The sequence below is a fragment of the Procambarus clarkii genome, chromosome 31 (assembly GCF_040958095.1).
Source record: "Procambarus clarkii isolate CNS0578487 chromosome 31, FALCON_Pclarkii_2.0, whole genome shotgun sequence".
NCBI classification, from domain to species: Eukaryota; Metazoa; Arthropoda; class Malacostraca; order Decapoda; family Cambaridae; genus Procambarus; species Procambarus clarkii.
This window is the reverse complement of record NC_091180.1, coordinates 33,623,342-33,648,720: the sequence shown is the minus strand read 5'-3', so window position 1 is coordinate 33,648,720 and position 25,379 is coordinate 33,623,342. Positions and strand designations below refer to the sequence as shown.

The 25,379-nt window shown below is 44.9% G+C and overlaps 1 protein-coding gene across 7 annotated transcripts in view; it reads left to right on the top strand.

Moving 5' to 3' along the window:
- The window catches only part of dia (diaphanous related formin 1), a 72,066-nt gene that overhangs the window by 22,823 nt on the left and 23,864 nt on the right, over positions 1-25,379 (top strand). For 4 of the 7 annotated variants that reach the window (XM_069334701.1, XM_045743630.2, XM_045743628.2 and 1 more), the window contains exons 6-9: positions 1,822-1,833; positions 3,716-6,007; positions 7,099-7,282; positions 8,618-8,861. In XM_069334701.1, the coding sequence (XP_069190802.1) occupies positions 1,822-1,833; positions 3,716-6,007; positions 7,099-7,282; positions 8,618-8,861 (2,732 nt within the window). Of the gene's footprint in view, positions 1-1,821; positions 1,834-3,715; positions 6,008-7,098; positions 7,283-8,617; positions 8,862-12,336; positions 12,362-25,379 lie in introns of all 7 variants that reach the window. The other 3 variants (XM_045743631.2, XM_069334702.1, XM_045743632.2) reach the window with 2 other exon arrangements.

Sequence of the window (25,379 nt, the reverse complement as noted above, 5' to 3'; positions counted from 1 at the left end):
TTTCAAAGATTCTTGCTATCCAACCTGTCATTTTTCTTGAAGTTGTCACAGCAACTTTGTTGTGTTCTTTAAAAGTAAGGGTTTTCCAGCATGATTACTCCTAAATCTCTTACATTGCTTTTCATTTCAATAGTGTTACCCGCTTGTGTGTTACCTTCTTGATGGGGTTCTGGGAGTTCTTCTACTCCTCAGGGCCAGGCTTGACTTGTGAGAGCTAGGTCCTACAGGCTGTTGCCTGTAGGTGTGTTGAACGGTTGTTCAACACACTCCCAGTGAGTATAAGAAATATTGCTGGAACGAACGTGGACACCCACAAGAGAAAACTAGTTGTTGTTCTTCAAGAAGTGCCGGACCAACCAGGCTACATGGATATGTAGGCCTGTGGACCACTCCAAGCACACCTTTGAGAGCACTCCAGTGCTCTCTGGAGTGGAATATTGTTGCACAATAACAGCCCCATTTAAAGCTGGAGAAATTGCTGACCTGAAGAACATGCAAAGGTCTTTTAACTGCTAGAATCCACTCGATAAAACATATAAATTGTTGTGACCCCCTAAAAAATTTAAGTCCGTATTCTCTAGAGCGCAGGCAGGAGAGATACATAATAGTTTACACTTGAAAACTATTAGAAGAACTGGTCCCAAATCTGCACACAGTAATAACACCAATGAGATCAGAAGGCATGGCAGGCAAAATAGCCCACTGAAAAGCAAAGTTACAATAAACATGCTGAGAGAGGGAATTCGATCAACATCAAGGCCCAAGACTTTTCAACACTCTTCCCCTTCACATAAATCTGGGCGACCTCTAGTAGTGTTCAAAAAGATGACTCGACAAACACTTTCAAAGAAAGGTGATTAATCAAGCTGACTCATATGTCAGGCTGCGAGCAGTTGCGTCGAACATCCTGGCTGATCAGACCAGCAGCCAGGTGGATATTGGCCCTCCGAATCATCAACAGGTTGTGAACCATGAGTCAAGCTACTACTAACTAAGCAAGCAATAGGGTTCCAGAGAACAGGCAGCACTTGCAGTGTTTTCTAAACCAGTAGTGAGACTGTAGGAATGTCAGAGTACGTGTAGTAACACCTGTAAATCTAGGCTAGGTTGTTGTCTAGAAAGTCACTATAGGAATTTTACAGACACGCATGATTACAGTAAATGACTTTTTTTTGGTATATACACATGTGGGTATAGGAAAAAAAATTATTTCTGGATCCTATTAGTAGACTGAGAGTTTTCCCTTTCCATAGCTCACAGGGTAATCCTTACCTATTAATTTCCCTAGAACATTACCCACCCACCGTTTTACACCTGAACAAAGGTGAACAGTTAAGAATTGGCACCTAGTCAATCCTCCGTGGTCAGGCCTCGAAACCAGAGTCCGACTCGGGGTGGGGGAGGGAGAGGGGGACCTCAGGCAATATTGATAAGTAGAACCATTCTGGTGCTGTTGTAGTTTAGATTACAAAGAAGCATTAAAAGTATAGAGTTTGATGCATTAATACTGGTTTGCTTTTGTTGTACTCCTGCTTGTAAAATAATAATAATAATAATAATAATAATAATAATAGTAATAATAATAATAATAATAATAATAGTAATAATAGTAATAATAGTAATAATAGTAATAATAGTAATAATAGGCTTTATGGTGTTCCATGTATTTCTCACAACACTTAATTTATATAGTATGGTGCATCCAACTTGTGTTACTAATATTTATTACTCCCTTAGCATGTCTCCTTTGCCTGAAGGTCTTTCTGAACTCTAACATCACTTTTTTTCTCTTACCTCCGGTGGCTGCTATACTGTACCTAGTTCGAGCGATGGGTGAGTATTACGCCGTTTATTTATGCTGCTCTTTGTCATGGTCACTGGAATTGATTTAAATCTTTCAATATGCTATTTAGCATGTGATAAACAACCTAAATTTGTACATAGTGTCAACGTTTCAATTTAAGTGAGCTTGCCAATTTGTAATTATGAGAAAGCTTGTTAATTAAGTTTTAATCAGTACAGTATGACCAAAGCAAAAGAGTGTAGCTGCTATTTTCATGTATCATTCAGCATTTTATGTAGTCTGTTTTTACATTCATAGACACTTCCATAGGTATACACTCACACAAGGGAGAAGGTGATGGATGCTAAAACCATAAGCAGTTTTACAGCATCATATGACAATTAATGCGGAAGACAGGACACTATGAGCAGAATTCACATCCTGTAACTACACTCAAATAATTACACATTAGCATAGGCCACGGAAAAGTTCCTACCTACAGGAAGGAATCCAACAAGAATAATGAATTCATAACTCTGTGGCTCAACAGACAATATCAGGAGGCCAAGAACAAACTTGAAGACAGAAAAGTAGAGCAAACACGTTATCAATTCAGATAGGACGATGCTAAAAAAAAGAGCTAGCAACATGAAACTAAAATCAGGAGAGAGGTAAATAATCTATTAAAATATAACAATCTGTATTTACAAAAAATGTAAAACCAGCCCAAGAAAGAGAACTTAAAGAACATGAGTATGTAATAATCACGGAAATTGCAGAGGTCCTATACAGTATTTTGGCCGATACGTCTCAGCACCTATTTATATCCACCCACACTCATTCTTATATACTGTATGTCTAACCTACACATTAAACAATCAAGGCATCCTACATCTATTATATTACCTGGTAATTTGTTCCACAAATCCACAACCCTGTTACCAAACCATTATTTACCCCCAGGTCTTTCCTAACTACACTTATCCAATTTATTTACATTTTTCGAACATGTTGATATATATTAAATACTTAATTCTTATCTCCCTTGTTATGCCCGGTCATCCAATTGTACACTTCAATCATGTCACTCATAACTCTTTGCCTTTCTACAGAATAAGTAAGCTTTTTCAATCTCTTCATATGGAAGGTTTCTAATTTGTGGGATTAATTTTGTCATCCTTCGCTGAATGTGTTCTAGTGAATTTATGTACATTCTGTAGAATGGCAACCAAAACCGAACTCATAATCTACATAATCTATCCCACATGAATGGAGATTAGGAGAGCTTAATTGACATTTCCTTGAAAGGGAAGGAATAATAGATGACATGATCAAATTATCCCCAAAACCCTTTTATTGCTCATAACATCCTCAGAAATTTGACCCCCTGGCATACAATTATCATGCAAGCTAGGTTAAGCCCTGCCTCTATCCCTCATACCAAAATGTTTCCTCCTGCTTACTATTCCTCTCCTGTCCCTACTTGACCAATCATCCCTCTGGGGTTAGTTTCCCTTTGTTATTACTTGTACGTGTAACTATGGTGCACGTAATATTTTGAAATATTTTAGGTACCCCGCAACATTTGAAACTCCCTCGGGTGCACAGGGTTCTCAGTCGGTTTCTGAGGCCTCCATTAATACCATAACTAAGAAGGATATTCAAATTTTATTTAATTGAATTGATTAAATGCTTAAGTGTTTCTGCAGTAACACATACTGTGATAAGTTAAATAATATACTTACATAGTTATGTAAAATATATATTTGTTTTTATTTTCTTAAATAGGGTTAATGCTGATGGTTGCCTGTTTCCATAGATTTCATGTTCAGTAAATTATAATAAATACTGCTTTAGATCACCCCTAGTACATCATTATAATTTATATATTTTGTAATTCCTAATCCCTAATATTCTGAATTTCTGTTTCAGTGGGAACAATAACAAACACTGGGACAGCGTTCAGTATGAAACCATCAAGTGCGTCAAGGTGATTTGCAACACCGTCACGGGCATTAAGGAATTTTTTCGTCAAAATGAAGGATTCACACTCCTGGCGCATAGCCTTAATCCGTCCAAGCCGGCAATCATGTTGGAAGTGTTGAGACTCATGGGGAGTTTCTGTGTACCTTTATGGCGCCAGGATGGTCTTGATGGTCATCGAGAAGTTCTCGATGCCATCACAATTGTTGGGGAGTACAAGAAGCAGGATAGATTCACACCAATTATTGTAGGTTTAGGCATGCAGGGTAATGACCCATTAAGACTCAGCTGTCTTGGCCTTGTCAATGCCCTAATCAACTTTGTTCCTGATGATAATCTAGACTTCAGATTGCATTTAAGAAATGAATTCATGCGAACAGGCCTTCAAGATTTATTGGAAGTTTTGCAAAATAGTGAGCATGCAGACATACAAAAACAGCTAGAAATTTTTGACAAAGGCCGGACAGAAGACTTTGAAGACTGGCAAGATAGATTTTTTACACACGTAGATGAAATGGAGGACTTAGGTAGGTGTTTTGAAATTGTCCGACATCAAGTTCAAGACTCAAATTGTGAAACTCCCTTCCTTTCCATATTACAGCATTTAGCGTTTATTAGAGATGATGAAAATGTTCGACCTGCATATTTTAAGCTAATTGAAGAATGTGTTTCACAAATTGTCTTGCATAAAAATGGATGTGATCCAGATTTTCGTGCCACAAAAAGATTTGAAATTAAAGTAGATCAACTCGTCGATCAATTTAAAGAAGAAACTCGCTCTAGTAATGCAAAAGTTGAAACAGAATACCAAATACAATTAGAAGAAGCACTTACTAAAAATCAAAAGCTAGAAGCAGAATTGTCACTTGCAAAATCTCGTTTAGAAGAGGCACTGAAGCACGGTGGGGACCCAGCCAAGAAAGGGGGACTACCTACAGTTCCAGGGCTCGAGCAATTGGTTGGAGGAGTTCCGCCGCCTCCACCACTACCAGGTGGAGGTGGACCACCACCGCCACCTCCATTTCCAGGTATGGGTGGCCCACCACCACCACCACCGCCACCAGGTATGGGAGGACCTCCTCCCCCTCCTCCACCACCAGGCATGGGTGGTGGCCCACCACCACCACCTCCGCCCCCAGGTATGGGTGGTCCCCCTCCACCACCACCACCACCAGGCATGGGTGGTCCACCACCACCACCACCTCCAGGTATGGGTGGCCCACCTCCTCCATGCATGCCATTTATGAGGGGTCCTGATATTAATCAACTTCCACATGGCATGACACTCAAAAAAACAGTTAAACCACCTGCCCAAACAAAACGCCTGCAGTGGAGTAAACTAACACCAACAAAAATGAGTGAAAACAGTCTCTGGGTTCGTCTCAATAAGAAAGATGCCAAAATCAAGCAAGATGTGCTAAAGGAACTCAGCGAACAATTTGCCGTCAAACAGGTAAAAAAGAAAAATGTCGATCAAGTGGAAAAGACGGCCAAGAAAGATAAGGAGTTAAGAGTACTAGACCAAAAAACTAACCAGAACCTCTCCATTGCTCTCCGTGGCCAGTTCAAACACATGAGTTTAGATGATATAAGTCTAGCAATACTTCAGTGTGATGAATCAATTCTCTGTGTAGACTCTGCTGGTAATGCTGATTCTTCTACTCTCCAGACTTTAATAGCATCCTTACCTGATCATGAAATCATTAAAAAAGTGGTCAATTTGGAAGAAAATGAGGAAGATTTAGCGGAGGGAGAGTTGTTCTTGCATAAAATTGGAAAGATTAAGAAATTAATGCCACTGTTGAAAAATCTGGTCTTCAAAACCGATTACCCATCTTTAGTTAAAGAGACAAGGCTAGACATTGTCAATACAAAAGCGGCTCTTGATGAGCTCACAAATTCCAAAAAGTTTGAAAAAGTTATGTATTATATTCTTGAATTTGGCAATGTTCTTAATGCAGGATCCAGAAATGCAGACACATTAGGCTTTGACATCAGTTTTCTACCCAAGTTGGCAAACACTAAAGATGCAGAAGGGCATACCTTACTACATTACCTTGCCGAGACGATGCTTCGGGAAGAACGAGATAGTGCCGACTTTGAAGATGGACTTTTGCACTTCGCAGATGCTGAACGTGTAAATGTTGATACTGTAAAGGGCAATATTGCCAAAATGAAGAAAGAAATACAAAATATCGGCAATGATCTCCATAGACACACCAAGCAGAATCCAGAGGACAGGTTTGTTTTATTCTCTCTAGTATATTTAGGAGTATTTGGTGTATATGAGATAACACTTTGTAAAATTGGAATGAAAGATTTGAAATTAAAGTAGATCAACTCATTGATCAGTTTAAAGAAGAAACTCGCTCTAGTAATGCAAAAGTTGAAACAGAATGCCAAATACAATTAGAAGAAGCACTTACTGAAAATCTAAATTTTTCGAAAGGACTTTTTCAGTACTGTATTTTGAAGTGAGAAAGCACATGCAAATATTCAACCCATCCTCCTGTTTAGATAGTACCTATTGTGACGATCGTCAGTAGTCATGAATGCGTACGTTCTTAGCTTTTAGATACAGCGGTACCCTGGTTTACGAATTTAATCCATTCCCAGAGACGGGTCGAAACCCGAAACTAATTTTCCCATAAAAATTAATGTAAATTGAATTAATCCGTTCCACACTACCAAAAATATTAACTTCAAAATACATTTCATACATAATACACATAAATATTTTGTACTATAATATGTACAAGTTATAGCTTACCTTTATTGATGACTTGTTGGCATATGGAAGATGGTGAGGAGGGGGGGGGGGAGAGGAGGAGGAGGAGAGGTGTTAGTGTTTGAAAGGGGAGTCCTCTTCCATTATAACAGGTAGTGATGACTTCTCTGGGGTACTCTCTCCCCTATGTTTTGCAGGCGTACCACTTGGACCTGTTTGTGACTCACTGCTTGCTTTTCTCACTAAGAACCATTCCATAGAGGCTTCGTTTTTCCCTACATCTTAACACTTGTCTGTAGTGAGGCATCACAGTGTCATTATTTTAATTAATTTACTCTAATAACACACTAATTATGTGTCACAGTTAGGTATATAATTGTACAGTACTGTATGTGGTATTAAATCAGTAGTGTAATCTTGAGATAAAGGTGGGTGACGTAAATGTTTTTCAGAAGAAAAGAAGTGCTCCAGATGGTCTAAGGAGAACGTAACATATATTAGATATCACTGCATATTCCCTGTTTGTCTGTATAGAGGAAATGACTCAAGAATTTGAAGCTTTTGACAATTTCATTGTTTAATACTGATTTCTATAAAATTGCAGATTCCAAGAAAAGTTTGAAGAGTTTCACAAAATAGCAGAAGAAGATATAGCTCTGCTTGAGACCGAGTTTGAAATGATGCAAAAGAAGTACAGCGAAGTGTCCGAATTATTCACCTTTGAGGTTACTAAATATGCCCAAGAAGATTTCTTCCGAGACATCAATGAATTCATTGTATTATATAAAGTAAGTTTAATTGATATGAGTGTAAGCAATCAGATGACACAATGCTGTACTATGATCATGAATGTCTGGGAGAGTTGACCGAGATGTGAAATTGGTTTGCCAAATTGATCCTCTGGAACCTTGCAGTTCCGTGGCTCTGCAAGTTTTGATTAAGCCATTTGTGTAGACTAAACCACACAGTGAAGGGGCTATGACATTTCATCGTTGATCGACGAATTGACTTCAGAATGGTCCAGGACGGACCGAAATGTCGTAGTCCCTTCACTTTCTAGTGTGTGGTTTGGTCAACATATTTTAGTCACATTATTGTGAGTCCTCGTCTCTATTTGTGTATTCAGGAAAAAGAAGGCCTATGAGCTCATGGTCCCAGATTCAAGGCTTTTCATTACTTTGTATGCTAATCTGTACCTTCACCTTTTTTTAATATCAGTTTGTTTGACATAAGTGAAGGGAATAATGCAAATCACTTTAGTGCATGCTTAAGTCTCGGAGGCAGCCAGCTGTAATTTGTTTTGACTTGCCAACTTTCTAGGTGCCTTTCTCAGTAGTGGCACAAATGAATAACCAAATATATAAAGGCCACAGCTCCCTGCGCTTTTGTGTGGGTGCCAAGTTCTGGCTTTTGGTACCTAGTAGGCCAGGGAACTGCCATTTAATATGGCAGCTGGTACGTGCCATATTAAATGATGGCACCTACTTCAGAGACGGTAGCTTCAGGGAGTTCCTCACCCAGGAATTGTTATTTCATTACATTCAACGCTTATTTTTTAAGTCCTTTTGACACTTTTTCATCCAAATTTGTATTTTCCTTAAAGTACCGCATAAGTTTTAAAACTCCCATGGAGACATGGGGCTCACATCTTCCTCAGGCTTCTAATAAACAGAAACCATCTAGGAAAAATTCATCAGCATCCCACTTGGGTGTAAGGACATCAGTACTCAGAGAGTGACTAGGAGCAGCACATGCAACAGCAGCAGCTCACAGCACTGCCATGCTGCTTCTGCCCACACTGTCACTTAATAAAGATGAAATTGATAAGTAATGACAATTATTAAATGATGATGATGGCATCATAGAAGATTTGTATCCAAATGTACAGCCTCCTTCTTCAGACAGACAAACATACAGACATTCTTTTTTTATATTTAGAGCAATGCCAACTGTAATATAATTAGTTTTCTATTGTATATTCACCAATAATTTACTTCAATATTTCTTTGATTTTTTCCAGTTGGTAAACATTTTTCCTCTTCTCAGAAATTATATTTAATCATCTTATTATGTTTATAGTAATGGCCTTTGAATGAGCTTATATCTTGTATAATTTGTAACAGAAAGCCAAAGAACAAATTGTCAAGGAGGAGGATAAGCGGCAGAGGGATAGAGAAGCTCGGGAGCGTGCCGAGCGCGACAAGGCAGAACGCGCCGAGAGAGACACGAGACAACGTGCTCTTCATGACGTCACTAACGACCAGAGCAACACTGAGGTCATGGACCAGTTGGTGCAACTTATCAACACAGGCCAAGCATTTGATGTGATGGGGGCGGGTCGCAGACGTCGTCCTGGGAAGACAACAGGTAAAGTGATTCAAAGACTAGATAATCAATTTGCATTTTGGAAAAGTATAGATATATTTAGATAAAGTTTGTTATAGGAATCTCAGTAATGAATCTTTTAGTATTTAGTTATTAATACTGTATGTATGTGTGTATGTATGTATGTAGTGTGTGTGTGTATACACACACACACACAATAGTTATTTTCCTACTAAATTTAATCACTCTTCTTTATGTTATTGTGCCATTGAAACAGAAGGACTTGTAATATTTTAATATAGCTAAAACTCCTACTATAACATACAATGCCCAGGTGTCTTGTTTTGTGTGCCTGGTGCCTGCCCCATTAACCTTGTGTCCTTGACATTTCATATTTTAACAAAATAGAGATAAATAATATACCGTAACTGGCTCACAAGGCCTGTTTGAACAGGCCTTGGGGGGCCTGTTTAGATTAAACAGAATATAAAAACTAAAAAAAAAAAATACTAAAACAAAAATTCAGGGCATTTTGTATGACATAATGGCAGTGTTAATGTCAGTACTGTACCACAGTGGCTGTTAAAGGAAAACAAATAGCTTTCAAGCCAGGGATCTTGACTCGGAACATACAGACCTATTATACATTTAACCATGTTTATTATTGTGTTCCCTCTCTATTCTCTTGGAGCTTCTCTCCAAGGGGGTATAATCATGGCACTACGCTCCAGGCAGCCCGAACAACATATCTGGTCTGCCGCATGTGTCTTAGGCCAGTATAAGACGCACTGTATAATATAAGTAATCCTCTTCTTTATCAAATTACGAAGATTATCTGCTCATCACTCTAGCCTCTGTACTTCTTTATCATCTTCTTTACATCCTGGTTGTCGTGTATCCTTTCCACTCGTTCCAACACTGTACATCCTCTCTCTTGACTCACTGTATTACCCCACATCTCTTGACTCACACTTCTGTACCCACCCCCACCACCCAGCAGGGGGGCCGTGGCTGAATGGACAGCGCTTGGGACTCGTAATCCCAGGGTCTGGGGTTCGGTCCCAGCCGCCGGCAGAAACAGATGGGCAGAGTTTCTTTCACCCTGATGCCCCTGTTACCTAGCAGTAAATAGGTACCTGGGAGTTAGACAGCTGTTATGGGCTACTTCCTGGGGGATGTGTGGGTTTGAAAAAAAAATTAGTTGGTAGTTAGTAACAGCTGATGGATTGACAGTTGAGAGGCGGGCCAAAAGAGCAGAGCTCAACCCCTGCAAGCATGACTATGTGAATACACTTCTCTACCTACCCCACTACCCCTCCACACCTCACTGAGACTCAGTTTTTATCTAGATTAGTTTATAGTTGCATTGATGTATGTGAAAGCAAATAATTGTAAACAAAAGTTGTGGGGGTTAGAGAAGGATAAGAACTGTATCCTTGAAATTAATGTTGAATGAGAGTATTCTTGAAGTTGTTAATCATTTGAAGTACCTGAGATACGTGATTGACAACAGAGAAATTTGCATAAGCAGAATTGAAAGTAGTGTGTTAGGGAAAGATTATGCCTAATACAGTACAGTGAAAGCCTGGTTAGAAAGAACAAGATAGAGATTCAGCTGGAGGCCTATGTGAAAGTGACGGGGGCTTCGTATTGCTACGTATTGATGTGTGAGATGCTGGTGTGTCATGAGCATGATAAAGTAAAGAATGGAAGTAGTAGATATTGACAATTGGAGAAGCAGGTGTGTTAAGGATAGAGTATACAGTATAATGAAAAAAATTGTCATACAAATGTGCACAGAGATGGCATGTTTGCATTGAATGAATGAATGGCATTTGACTGATGAATCGAATGTATTTGATTGAAACTGAAAGCACAGGAAGAAGATGGACATGCATAATGTGTGTGTATGAAAACTAGGATTGGAAGTGAATACAGTAGCACATTAGAAGTGGTAGGAGTTTGTGAAGAGGAAATGAATGTTTGACACGTCTGCATGTGGCAACTCATAAGGTGTATTATACTCTTGAAAATATATACAGTACTCTATAACTGAATATCTTCATTGTTTTAGTACCAGACCCTGGACCTAAATGCTGTCATACTTAAGGAAGGTAGACCTATATAGGAGTAATGTATTAATACTTCAGTCTTCAAAATCCAGATCACATTATTCCAGACCATGATCCAGAGTCCCAAATCATTATCGAAAAGATCCATTTTATTACACTCAACAGTCAATTTTTATGATAAAGTTTACCTTTGAAATAACTTTGAAATCTATTACCAATGAATAATTTAAGACATAGGGTCTCTGGAGGCCCTAAAAAAATTTAAGGAGGCCTTGTGGGCAAATTTAGTCTGCTATACAAAACTCTGGATTTGTTAAGGTGTAATGTATAGGATTCATGTAACCAGTATAAGGGGTTAGAGTGATGGGTAGTCTGCACGCCGTGAAAACTGAAAGCAGAGGATTATATATGTTATAGATATCCAGACAACATAATGGACACTAATGGCCACTGTTTTGAAAGACTTAAGGTAATTTATAGTATATATGTTGATATAATTCATTTACAAAATCAAAGTTTTTAATTAATAACTGAAAGTGGCTATATCATGTTAGGTGTGGAAATGAAGTTAATTTTCAACAATCTAGGCTGGATTTTTTTTACCATGACCCATGTTTCATTGTATATATAAGTTACACAAACTTTTATTAGGCTTGATTGGGGGCATTTGATGTTAGAGACATTGTATTAATTTCATTAGATAAGTTTGCATTTTAGTGTGTACATGAGGCAGCTAACATTACACTGCTATGTGTGTGTGCATGGGATATCACTAATGAAGTAGTTGTTGTTGTACAGCAAGACCTAAGATGTGCACGTTATATATTCCAAGTCGAGAATATAAAGCTTTTGGTTCAATTTGCTCTACAAGCTGTGTGTGTAATAATTAGTTCAGTTTCTTTGTTATCATGTCTTCTGTTGTGTTCTGTTCTGTCCATGTTTCAGTTGTATTATAAATTGTACAGTATATTTCTCCAAGTTAAGCTGTGTAAACTTATTTATCTGTAGATTATGTAATTATTAAGATCCATGGTAAATGCTGCATGATTTTGAATTTATTACTGTTGGTAGAACTGCTGAAGAACTGATATCATTAGTGTTTTATCCATAATAAAAAATTAAATTTCTGCAGTCTCATAAGCTACAGTCTTAGTATTAATGTATTTAAAGTGTATATTATATATAAAAATTGTTAGTTTCACTCCCATCTGATAAAACTACAGTAGTTCAGTTTGAACCTAGAGTATTGTGTGCAGTCTCAGGTCACAAGGGAAGGTTTATGATCAGTGGGAGACATCGTGTGACTAAGTGTACTTCATCTTTATTACTACTACAGCCAAAATTTCTTATATGTTGAGGATAGTTAGGAAATAATTTTGAGTTCCCAGGCTTGCTTTATTTTATTTTTTCTGCTCACTCATTGCTGTGACATTCATACCTGACAGGGAGGAGCCAGCTTGTCCATTGTGGGTAAGACAGAGCCCATAATTGTGTGTCACTGCTTGCTCAAACTTGAGCTTTATGTCTTACACCTGCCTCATGCACACCTGCCTCACGCACACTTGCTTCATGCACACTTGCCTCATGCACACTTGCCTCACGCACCCTATATCACGCTTAGCTAGGGGATGGCACATGTGGAGTTTATTATTGCCGCCGCATTTGCTATTTGAGTTGCTGAGTATAATCTAATGTCTGCTTTTTATTTTCATGATTCTGAAATGTACGTTTCTATAATATTATTCATAATCATTTATCATTATTTTGGTTTTTAAGATTACACACTTTCTAAAATGAATTTTCCATTAATAATGGAATACTATGGTAGGAAAGCTGGAATATAACTCTACACGTGAGTATTTTCATGTGTTCATGCAGACGATAAGTCACAATAACGTGGCTGAAGATATGACCAAACCACACACCAGAAGATGAAGAGACGACGACGTTTCCTGGTCCGTCCTGGACCATTATCAGGTCGTATGTGATCTGACCATTATCAGATGAAGAAATGTCGTCGTTTCGTCATCTTGTGGTTTGTGGTTTGGTGTTCATGCACTTTATGCTCACCTAAGTCAAGTCACAATAGTTAATGCACTTCTTGTTCAGTCCAATTCTAAATAGGCACCATTTCTGGGGGGAGCCCCGTCGGCTCCCCGGAGCTATCCCAGGCTGATATGCTAATGTCAGACTTTGGCATCAGTCATGTGTATGGAGTTCTTAGGCCTACCGGGGACCACGGCCAGAACCGGGCCCCCTCAGAGAGGCAAGGGGAGCAATGGCCTATAGAAGCCCCCGTGTTAGTGGAAGCATTCTATGTCTGCCATCGACCGGAACAGGCACCCAGAAAGGTAAGCGCCCCAAAACAAACCCCTATTCTGGTTAAAATTGCTACCTAAAACCGAACTAGTGGATAGAACTCCCCAACCGAAAAAAAGCAAACTAGTGTGACGTCACACACTGCCGCGCCGCTGTCTGCGCAGCTCCCCCCTCCCCGGGAGGGGGAAGGGGGAGCCCCAGACCCCCCGCGCCGGCTACCCACACCTCAGTTCTTGAGGCTGATGCTATAGGCGATGGTCGTGTGCTCTGGCTCCGGTGTCGCTACTGCACTGTGCTTTGCGTGTGGTGTTAGTTTTGTGGGTGCGAGAGCCAGGAGTTATCTTCAGTACTCGGGCTGCATGCGCCTAGGGCTGCCTTCCCTAGGTGCCCTGTAAGTACTGCCCTTGGGGCTTGGGGCCACCTTCCACAGGCTCCTCGGGGTCTGCCTCTGCTGGTCCGTTTTACCTTTCGGTTTTTCGGCCGCCTGTTGGGCTCTTGGGTGTTCTGTTCTCCCTTGTTACCGGCAGGTAAGAGGCAGTTTGCACTGGTAGGGGCGCAGGGTGCTGCTCAGCTTGTATTTCCCGACATCGCGGCCGGCTCTGTTCCTTGGGGTTCGCTGTCCTCTTGCGGGGTTTTGTTTTTCTTTTTGTTTTTGCCTGGTGGGGGGTTCTGTCATTTTATTCAGTTTGTTTTTGCCCTTCCACTGTTCTCATCGGTGGCGCCCCCTGCTAGGTCCCCGTGAGTGTACACGTCCCTGGGGTTCAGCTTTAGAAGTTTGCTTGGTAGTTTTGGGCGCCGGTTTGCAGCACCCTGCCTGGGACTACCTGAGCGCGAGTCCTCTTAAAGAAAACGCTCAGGACCCTGGGAATCCCCTAGGGGGCGCGTGGGTCCGATGGATGTGACCCCGGAGTCCCCACTCGCTGTGTGCGAGTTTGAGGGTTGCTCGGTCCCCTTGTCTCAGGGTGACCCTCATTGTTTTTGCCTCTGCCACGCTGCCTGTTGGGTCGGTGATACTTTCGACCCTGAGTCCTGTGAGTGTTGCTGCTTGCTTGTGACTCAATTTACCCAATCCTCTGATTCTATTCGGGTACAGGCGGCACGTGCGTTGCAGTCTAGGTTTCGTCTGTTGCAACGCGCTCGGTTGGTTGCTTCCCCGGATGCCCCGGGGCTGCCCCGCTTTGCTTTTCGAGACCCGGACTTGGGGGTGGGGGTCGCTTCGATCCTGGTTCAGTCCGCACCTCCTCGTCCTTCCCCTTCTGTTCGTTCTGGTCCCCCGCCCCTGCTTCCGGCCCCGAAGCGTCTGAGGGTTTCGGGGTCGGAGCAGGGGTTACTTGATCTCGAGACTCGGGCAGCTTCGGGGGTTGCCCCTTCCGGGGGGGCGGCAGAGGCATTCGAGTCTTGTCTCCCGGCCGAAGCTTCAGGGTCTGACCAGTGGGCCCCTCTTCCTCCAGCTTTTCCGGCTGCTCTGTCCTTGTCTTGTGGGGTCGGGGCTTGGGGAGAGGACTCGGCCTCGGGTCCTGTGGTGACGGACCTCGAGGCTGGGGAGGGGCTGACTTGGGGGGCCTTGGGCCCCGCTGGACCCCGCCTGGGTTTTTCTTCCCACTGAGCGGGGCTTATTGTTACAAGGAGTGGGGTTTTCTTTCCCCCCCTCTGCGTACGAGTTGGATTTGGTGTAGGCCCCTCCCCGGGTACGGTTCCGTGTTCCCCCGGGTACGTCGGTTCCGTCCTTCCGGAGGTTTTCGGCTTATCGCATCCAACCTGGTGTGGTGCGAGCAGCCTTTGCAGCTTACCTCCTGCGTGACCCGGATTATGCCTCGGAAATGGATCCGTCCACGTTCAGGTTTGGGACTTCGTTCCCTTTCTGGCTCCGTTACGAGGTTCCAGAGTCGTCCTGGCTAGCAGACTGCCCCTTGTTTGGTCTGGATTCCTGGCATTCCTTCTGTCGTTCCCGCGCGCTGGAGTGGCGGGAAGCTTCCACGGTGCTTCAGGTTTTCCTGGGGGGTGAACTTGAGTACCTGAATGAGTGCTTGTTTGCCCCTGCCCTTCCCCGCGATGTGGGCGTTATTCAGCTCCACGTGCAGGTTCCCTCCCTTTCGGCGGCGCTCGTGGCGGAGGACTTGCGCGCTCGGGGCCTTTTGTGTTCGGCCTTGCGGTTCTTTTCCCTCCTGGAGCTGTCTTCGGATTGGCTCGTGGAGGATGTGGGGACGCTTGGGTCCGTCCCGGGGTCCGGCACCTTGTCCTCGGCTGCGCGTTCGTCGGCTGCCTTGTTGAAGCTGTTCACGCCGATTTTGCGGGATGCGGTTTCCCTGTTCTATGCTTCCCGTCTCGCGTGTCGGCAGGCGGTGCTGGGTTCCTCCATGGGATTAGCTTGGGCTCTGGCTCTTAGGCGTTCTTCACCTTTTTGTCCTCTCCTGTTTGGGGAGTCGGCCGTGGCGCAGTTTATTCAGGCTGCGTCGGCGGCTTGTCGTCCGATGTCGGACTTGTTGGTTTTCCGGGGGTCCCGGGGTGGGTCTTCCCGGAAAGGTCGTGCCAGGGCTCGGGGTTCCTCTCGTCGTGGTAGGCCTCTGGTGTCAGGTTTGGGGTTGGCTCCTCCTGCGGACCCTCCCTCGTCTGGTCGGCGCGGTGTTCGCGCTGTGCGGGGTTCTGGGTCTCGTAGGGGTCGCCGGCCCTTTCGCGGTTTGCCCCTTTGACGGGGCGATGGGGGGGGCGGCTTGCGCTGTTCGCCCGCGCCTGGTCCCGCGATTCGTGGGCCTTTCGGGTCGTGTCTCGCGGCCTGCGGTGGCGTTGGGTGGCCCCTTCCCTCTTTGGGGGGTCGGGGCTGGCAGGGCAGGCTTCTTCCCCTGCGCTTCTGTCGAGTCGTCTTGGAGTGGGTACGCTTGGGCGTCGTCGAAACGACGTCGTCCCTCAGATGGGTTTCCCGTCTGTTTCCGGTTCCGAAACGGGACTGCGCGGACCTGCGGTTCATTCTGGACTTGTCCCGTCTGAACCCCTGGGTTCATTGCCCCTCCTTTCGGATGACTACGCTGTCTCAGGTTCGGCTCCTCTTGGAGCCGGGAGCTTGGATGGTGTCCCTGGACCTCCGGGACGCTTATTGGCATGTCCCGATTCATCCGCGGTTCAGGGACTGGCTCGGTTTTGTAGTGGGGCGTCTGAGTTACTGCTTTCGTTGTCTCCCGTTCGGGTTGAACCTGGCACCTCGCATGTTCACACGCCTTACACGGGTTGTGGTGGCTCGTTTGCGTCTCCTAGGTGTTCGAGTGTTGGCCTACCTCGACGACTGGCTGGTTTGGGCTCCCAGCCAGTCAGCTTGCTTGCTAGCCAGGGATTTGGTTCTTTCCCAGCTCGCCGGGTTCGGGTTCTTGGTGAACTGGAGGAAGTCCCATCTGGTTCCCTCTCAGGTTCGGACATGGCTGGGTCTCGTGTGGGACTCTCGAACCGCCTCCTTGTCTCTCCCTCCGGAGTCTCTCCTGCGGCTGCGGTCCCGCCTTCGTCTGTTTCTGGAGGGCCCTCGGGTCACCCGGCGGTTGCTCGAGGGGCTGTGCGGGAGCCTGAACTTCGCGATGGTGGTCTACCCGCCGGGTCGGGTTTGGCTTCGACGGCTGTTCTGGTTCCTTCGGGGTTCCCCCTTCCGCCTCTCTCGCGATCGCAGAGTTCGACCCCCGGGGGACTTGCGTCGGTTGCTGCGTCACCGGTTTCCTCTTCGGGTTTTTCGGGGTTCAGTGCCTTGGCGCCTACCCGAGCCCTCGCTCGATGTGTACACGGATGCGTCGTCTCGGCTGGGGTTTTGTGACCAGTGCTCACCAGGCCGGCCAGGGGCGTTGGGATCCGTCCTTCCGTCGAGCTCACAGTACGGTGCGGGAGTTCGCGGCAGTGTGGTTTGCTCTGGGGAGGATTCGGGTGGCCCGCGGATCGACGATTCGGCTCCATTCGGACTGCTCTCCGGTGGTTCATTGCCTGAACCGCGGGGGTTCGATGCGGTCCTTGTCTCTTTGGGGTTGGTCGCTTCGGGTGACTCGTCTGCTGAGTTCTCGGGGTTTGGCTCTCCTGGCGGTTCACGTACGGGGCGTGTCCAACGTCTTGGCCGACGCCCTGTCTCGCTTCGTTCCTCTCTCCACGGAGTGGACGGTCGACGACGAGTCCTTCCTTTGGCTTTGCCAGACGTTCGGGCGCCCCGAGGTGGACCTCTTCGCGTCGGCGTGGTCGCGGCGTCTTCCCGTTTATGCGGCGCCCTTCCCCGATTGCGAGGCCGTCGGGGTCGATGCCTTTCGGCTCGACTGGACGAGGTGGGGGTTCCTGTATCTCTTTCCCCCGGTTCGGCTGTTGCTCCAGGTCCTGACTCGCTTAGAGACTTACCGGGGGAGAGTTGTCCTTCTGGCCCCTTGGTGGCCGGCCCAGCCTTGGTTTCAGGCGCTGGTTGCTCGGTGTCCGAACCCGAGGGTTTTTCCCGCGGCTCCGCCTCTTTCAGCAGATCGGGCCGGTACGTCACGTAGCTGGTTCGATCTTCTCCTCGAGTCTTCGCGTATGGTTTTTTTGACTCGAGTCTATCATCATCTCTATGGTGATCAGGTGGCCTCCTTGTTGGTGTCCCACCTGAGGGCTTCTTCTCGGCGGCAGTATGCAGTTTTCCTGGCGGTCCTTCCGTTTCTTTTTGCGTCTTCGTCGTGTTAGCTCCTTGTCTGTTCGGGTGGTCTTGTCCTTCCTCTCGTGGTTGTTTCAGGACCGTCATCTTATGCCTAACACTGTCGCTTCGTATCGTGCGGCGCTGGCGGAGCCGCTTCAGCTTGCTTTCGGTATCGATGTTTCGTCTGCGCCGTTTCGCAAGCTGTCTCATGCATTGTTTCACCTCCGGCCTGCTCATGCATCGCCTGAGCCGTCCTGGTCTTTGGACAGAGTGCTCGCTTTCCTTTCATCTCCTCGTTTCGTTGTGGCCCCTTCGGTCCAGGATTGTTTTTCCAAGGCACTTTTCTTGTTGGCTTTGGCCTCTGGGGGTCGGGTAGGGGAGCTTCATGCTCTCCTCTGGCGCAGGGGTTTCTGCTCTTTTGGTCGTGGTGATAGTTTTGTTCGTTTGCAGCCGTCTCCTTCTTTTCTGGCGAAGAATGAGACTGCTGCGTTCCGGAGGGGTCCATGGGTGGTTGATGCTTGGTTGGTCTGGCCGGGGGTGCATCATGTTTTGTGATCGGCGGTTGCAGCCAGTTGTCTCGGCTTCGAGTTGAGGGGTGAGCGACGACCGCCTCCCGGGTAAGTCCCTCTTTTTCTGTCTGTGGGTAGTTAGCTCCGGGGAGCCGACGGGGCTCCCCCCAGAAAACCAGCGTTGAATGTAATGAAACGCCATTTTCTGGGTGAGTCCCGGAGGCTCCCCGGCATCCCTCCCTCCCTCCGGTCGGCGGTTTTTCGCGTTTTTGACATCCAGCCTCAAGAACTGAGGTGTGGGTAGCCGGCGCGGGGGGTCTGGGGCTCCCCCTTCCCCCTCCCGGGGAGGGGGGAGCTGCGCAGACAGCGGCGCGGCAGTGTGTGACGTCACACTAGTTTGCTTGTTTTCGGTTGGGGAGTTCTATCCACTAGTTCGGTTTTAGGTAGCAATTTTAACCAGAATAGGGGTTTGTTTTGGGGCGCTTACCTTTCTGGGTGCCTGTTCCGGTCGATGGCAGACATAGAATGCTTCCACTAACACGGGGGCTTCTATAGGCCATTGCTCCCCTTGCCTCTCTGAGGGGGCCCGGTTCTGGCCGTGGTCCCCGGTAGGCCTAAGAACTCCATACACATGACTGATGCCAAAGTCTGACATTAGCATATCAGCCTGGGATAGCTCCGGGGAGCCTCCGGGACTCGCCCAGAAAATGGCGTTTCATTACATTCAACGCTGGTTTTTTATATAATTGACATAACTGCACCTCTGGGAAATGCATCTAGCACATTGACAATGAATTGAAACATTTTTGTTGAATGCCCTACAATCATGTCAGACATTCTCACATCCCAGTTTTCTGTTCCTTAACTACTGCACTGTGCATAATGCCTTAAGGTGCTCAACGGGTGGCATTAAAATTTAAGTACAGTGGTACCTTGCATAACGAATTTAATCCGTTCCATGTTCGTCATGTGAAACGGACGTCATACAAAACGAGTGTCCCCCATGTAACCAGTGTGATGCACTGTGTTTATTGTGAAATTCCCCCAGTGTGCATGACATCAAATGTTCCTCAAAATATCATTTTTCTTTGCAAAATGATAAATTACCGTCCCTGAACATGTCTATGTAAAAATAATTACCAAATTCCACTTACTTTGGCTGTGAGGGCGTGGACAAGGTGCGCTGTGACGTCATCAGGGCCTGGTCGCCCGTGTGTGAAGCTCCCAGACACGGTCGTGCAGGCCATTCAGGCACTGCGAGTTGCCACAAATATATTTTCAAATATTTTTTCTATGCATTTCCAATGCGGTTTTATTTGTTTCTTTTATCGTATATGATGCATATTTGTGTTCTTTACAATATGTATACAGTAAAATGTTCATAATTTTCCATGAAACTGTGATACATGTGTTAGTAATGTGTCCACAATAAATGTTTATTGTCACAATATTACGTGGTAAAAATTCACTAAAATTACAAAATGTACAGTTTCACATACTATTTACACAGTAACACACTGTATAACACACTCAGTACTTTGGAGGTGCGTAATAGTCAACGAAGTAGTCCATGGTACACAGCACGACTTTGCTCTCCTTGCACCAGCTACAGATAGATTTTCATTTCCTGTTTCATCGTTCTGTGTGCTTGCAAATAACGCACTCGCGTACACCCTTGGCTTTAGTACTTGTAGGTGGTATGTAGCCAAGCTTGTAAAGCATAAGGTAGTATTGAAACGATTATAGGAAAAGCTCAATTTGTAAGGTAGTCTTGAAAAGATCGCTTTGTAAGGTCCCATACAGGAAGAGATTCAGCTAGCCTCAAAGAGTGTCCATCAGTCAGGAAGAGATTCAGGTATTCTTGAAAATATCAATGAACAACACCACCATGGAAGCCACTAACACTGTTCATCTATGCTACTTGTATCAGATGCATCATCACTGAACGCAGAAAACTATTCATCTATGTATCATCTATATAAATTCGAGATGGCAAGGGTGGGGCTCAGAGCTACAACTGGATACGCTCACTGTATCATGCTCATAGGTGCTGTATCACTGGCATCCGACCGTTGTGTTAAGCCCTTATTGCGCCTAGCTTCACCAATGTTATGACCCTTATGTTCTTCAAACAATAGGGTCTGAATTGCACCGACTGAGCGCAGTCTTTCAACACCGTGTGGGACAGGTGTTTGAGAGCCAGAGGCATGTGTGCTACAAATGGTTGCTCACGCAGTACTAACCCAGCCAGCAGCCCGAGTCTTTCATATTCGTTATAGCAAAAGGTTCGTTCAGTGTTTGTTGGGTAGGCTGCTCCATTATGACAATCTTTCTTTGTTTTATTTGTGTTCCATTTGTTTTGTATTTATCACTTACGTCTCAATAATGGAGCAACCTACCCGACAAACACTGAACGAACCTTTATGGCATTTGTCCATTTTTCAAATTGTTTCAACAGTTCTTTTATTTTTCGTTTTTTTTTTTTATTTAAGAAACATGGAGCAGCCGACCTGTAGACCACCGAACGAACCTTTTTGACATTTGTACTGGTTTTCAAAATTCTTCATTTTTTTATTATTTACGTTTTTTGTATGTAAGAAACATGGAACAGCCTACCTGCCGACCACTGAACGAACCTTTTGCTATAAGACAAATGAAAAATAAATATTGAACACATTTAAAGAAAGGAAAATGTCATAATGGTTTATTCAGTGTATGTAAGGTAGGCTTCTCCATTATTGAGACGTAAATGACAAATAAAAAACAAATGGAACACATTTGAAACAAAGAAAGATTGTTATAATGGAGCAGCCTACCTGCCGAACACCGAACGAACCTTTTTGACATTTGTTGTATATCAGACATTTCATTTCTTTTTTCCTACAAAAACGTAAATGCTTTGCAACATCTCAGCAGTCACCCTTTTATATCCCAGCATCATTAGCATCTTCAAACAAGAACAACATAATTTATGTGCATCGTCGGAGGCGTCTAAGAATGTGCAAGAAGCAGCGCGACCCCACCATGTGGTGTTGACGTTACTCAAACCAGCGTTCGTCATACGGGACGATTTGACGGTGATCGGGCCGTTCGTTACCCAAAATATTCGTCTTTTGGGGCAATCGTTATGCGAGGTACCACTGTAATTTTAGCAAAAATTTAATGTTTTTAATTATAATTTTTCTTCACTCTTCTGTGATTTGAGATAAAAACTGTTGAATTTGGCAATATTTTGACATTGTTCTCATTTTTAAAACATTTCAGGTAATATTAATAATTCATTAACAACTGCACTATAAATTTGTCAGGTGAAACAGGTGTGCAGTGCAGGACTTAATGAAAAGAGGCAGAGATTGCTGTTAATATAATTACTAGAGCAGCAATAGCAAAAAAGAACATCTCATTTTAGGAGACATAGTGGCCATAGAGCAATAACTGTTGTCAATTTTTGTTAAGGACAGCATATTGTGTTGAATTACCAGTAGTTCCAGTGCTGAACCTCAAGCCTGAATTTTTTATCCCTCTTTGTAGGAATAGGAACCTGAGAAAGCTCTCATTTAAGTCATTATCCACGCAGTAGTTTCTGTTCTCATGTGAGGCTTCTCTCAACAGCAGGATACATAGCATTCTTACAGAATCCAGGAAGAAATAACTTAATTCTTCACGGTTGCTCATTTGTGGTCCATTTGTCTAATGAAACACTGAATACATTTTTTTTTTTTTTGAGATATATACAAGAGTTGTTACATTCTTGTACAGCTACTAGTACGCATAGCATTTCGGGCAGGTCCCTGGAATACGATCCCCGCCGCGAAGAATCGTTGTTACAACCAAGTACACATTTTACTATTGCATTAAACAGAGGCTACAGTTAAGGATTTGCGCCCAGTAAATCCTCCCCGGCCAGGATACGAACCCATGACAAAGCGCTCGCGGAACGCCAGGCGAGTGTCTTACCACTACACCACGGAGACTGTAAATAAACATATATAAATGTTTATAAAACACACATAAAATAAGGTTCATTATTATTGTTGTGGAAGGGTTGAGGGCTAGGGTGATCCAGTTTTTTTTTTCTCGGTAGGATATACAATAAATATTAGTAAAAAAGTGCATAAATGTGTATGAATGTCTGGCAAACAGACAGAAGCTAAGAGAAGTTACAGTAACAAAGCAGAAATAGTGTTTTTGAACAAAACAGTATGGGAGCATATGGTGACCAAAACAAAGATGGCTGCCAGCATGAGGAACGAAAACAAGATTGCTGCCAGCATGAGGAAGGAAAACAAAGATGGCTGCCAGTATGAGGAAGGAAAACATAGATGGCTGCCAGCATGAGGAAGGAAAACAAAGATGGCTGCCAGCATGAGGAAGGAAAACAAAGATGGCTGCCAGCATGAGGAAGGACAAAACAAGAGAATATTTGTTATGGTTTTGATGAAAATATTAGCAGGAGAGGTTTTCACAACAGGTTGGCCAAAATTGAGATTATTGTAAACAATCATATAGGTATAATTAAGAATTTTTTGAGCAGCAACAATGAAAACTTGATAAACAAAGTTACAGCCCTTGAAGGTCAAATGAGGTAATTACACAAAGATAAGAATCACTGGGAAACTACAGGAAAAGTCCTGGAGGTGGAAACTACAGTATTAAAAACAGCTCTTCAAGTTAAACCAAATCCAGATGTTAGTGAGTAGGTTAATACAATAGATTAGGCAAGGAATTTCAACTAGGAAAGAGGTTCCGTCAAAAAAGATGGAGGAGGTTACACAGGATATAGGACAGTGCAAGGAGGATATGGAGCTAACCCATGCACAAGTGGCCACAGAGAACGTAATATTAGAAGCAGTTAGGGAAGTGGCCGAACAAGAAGAAGAATCTGAAAGACCTCGACCTATGTCTTTCAACAAAGAGCCAACACAACGTGTACTGCGGATAAACCCCCACAATCCATCAAAGCATGAACTTGGTCACTGCCAATATTATACATGAGATGTATGCAAATATGGACTATCAGGAAGATCTAATGGAACGTGTAATATAAACACTCGAGAAGCAGCAGCAAAAATATCCTAAATTGAGGTACATTTCACTCTGAAAATTCCAAATTTTTCCACTTAAAACTGTGTAACAATTCATTAAACAAGAAAAAAGGTTTTAACACTTTGACGTAGTCGAGTATTAAATATACGACGTGTTTATTTCTATGGGTTCCGTAGCTGCGTCGTAAATAGCCACGCGGATTAAAAAAAACATTATAAAATCCAATTCTTATTCGATCGACTTGGGGTTAGTATGAAAATGTTTGCCATTAAATTTCCGTTTTCTCTAATATGCACATGGCCTATTTGGGAGAACAGCATTGTATTGTAACTTAGTGGAGAGACCCCCTCCCCGCTCAGCTCGTTGTCGCCGTCTGGGGGCTTAGTGGGCGGCTGCCGGAGTGTGATGCTCCTTGGGACAGTCCTCTGTCCTTTTCTAGCCTTGTGCTCCTGCTGCCGTCCTCTCCAATTCTGCTGGGCATCTTTTCCTTTTCCTTCTGTTTCGTTTTTCTCCCCCCTCTTCTCCTATCTGCTTGCCGTTTCCTGCCGACCTTTTGCTCGTTCTGGTTCTTCCCTTGGACTTCTTCTACTTTGACGCCCGGGTGCTTGAGGAGGCATACTCTTGCACCCGTAGAACTGCAGTACCCGACGTCGAGAGCGAGGGGAACCTTTTATTGTCAATCCCCACTTCGTCACTGAACCCGATCTCGACGGACTGTCGGTTTCTTAAGGTGGCGTTTGTGGGGCGTATACTCACGACGCACCCCTAGGAGGCCCCGACAAGATCGGCGATAGCTTCTTGTTGGGTGTCCTGCCTCTAATTGTGGCTCCATGGTGGGTGTGGGGGCACATTCGTGAGTGAATTCGTAATTTCGTCAAGATGATAACCCCTGTTTCGGCTGCTTTTGGCTTACCTTTTCAGGCTCGTGGGGTGGGCGACCAAACCCCCGAGTCGGTCCGTATTGGAAGACCGGGCTCTGTAGCCTCCGCTGCATTGGGCCCCGACCTTGCTCCTCCTTTGGCCTCTCTGACTCCTTCCCCTGGCTCCCCTCCCTCCTCTGTGGTTGGGTCGAGCCCCAAGCCCCCAGTGGTGACTACCTCGTCCCCTGGCGCGGCTCCTTCTCTAGTTGTAACTACTGCGCCTTTTAACCCCTCTCTCTCTGGGGGTTCTCACCGCCGTTCTCATCACAGCCGCCCTCGCTCGATTCCTTCCAGTTCTGCTACCTATCAAGCCTTGTTTGGTCCCGCTTCGTGGGCCAAATATTTTGATCTCCTCCCTCTTGATTCTGCGCCTCCTGACGATTTCTCCCTTCATCGACATCTCATTGATTCCGTGGATGCCTCCATTACTTTTAACCCCACTCGTCTCGGTACGCGTGTCGTTGCTGCTCCTTCTCAGGATGCTGCTTCCCGCTTGGCTGCCTTATCCTGCCTTGGCGAGACCCCCGTTCGGGTCTCGAAGAACGTTCAGTTGAATGCCAGTGTTGGCACTATTTTGCTCCCGCCCCATGTTGCGACCGGTGTTCGGGACCTACGCGACTGCCACGACGATATTCGACATATCCTCGCTGCCCAGGGCCATTCTATTCTCCAGGTGGACACGTTTACTCGTCCCCCTCGTGGTAGTCGCCGTCAACCCCTCCGGGTTGTGAAGATTACCTTTGATGGTAGGACCCTTCCACCCTCTGTCATTCTTGCTGGTGCCAGGTGCTCTGTCCAGGAGTACATTCCTTCTCCTCGGCTCTGCAACAAGTGCTGGAGGTTTGGGCATGGTGCCCTCCGCTGCTCCGGGACTGTCTCTCTCTGTCCTTTGTGTGGTGGCGAAGGTCACTCTAAGTCGGAGTGCGCTTCTCCCCAGGCTCGTTGCCTCAACTGCGGTGAGGCCCATCCTACCTTCTCCCGTGCGTGTGTCCATTACAAGCTTGAGGCAGCCGTCCTCAACTTGAAGCACCGGGAGCGTTTATCTTTTCCTGAGGCGAGGCGCCAGGTTCGCC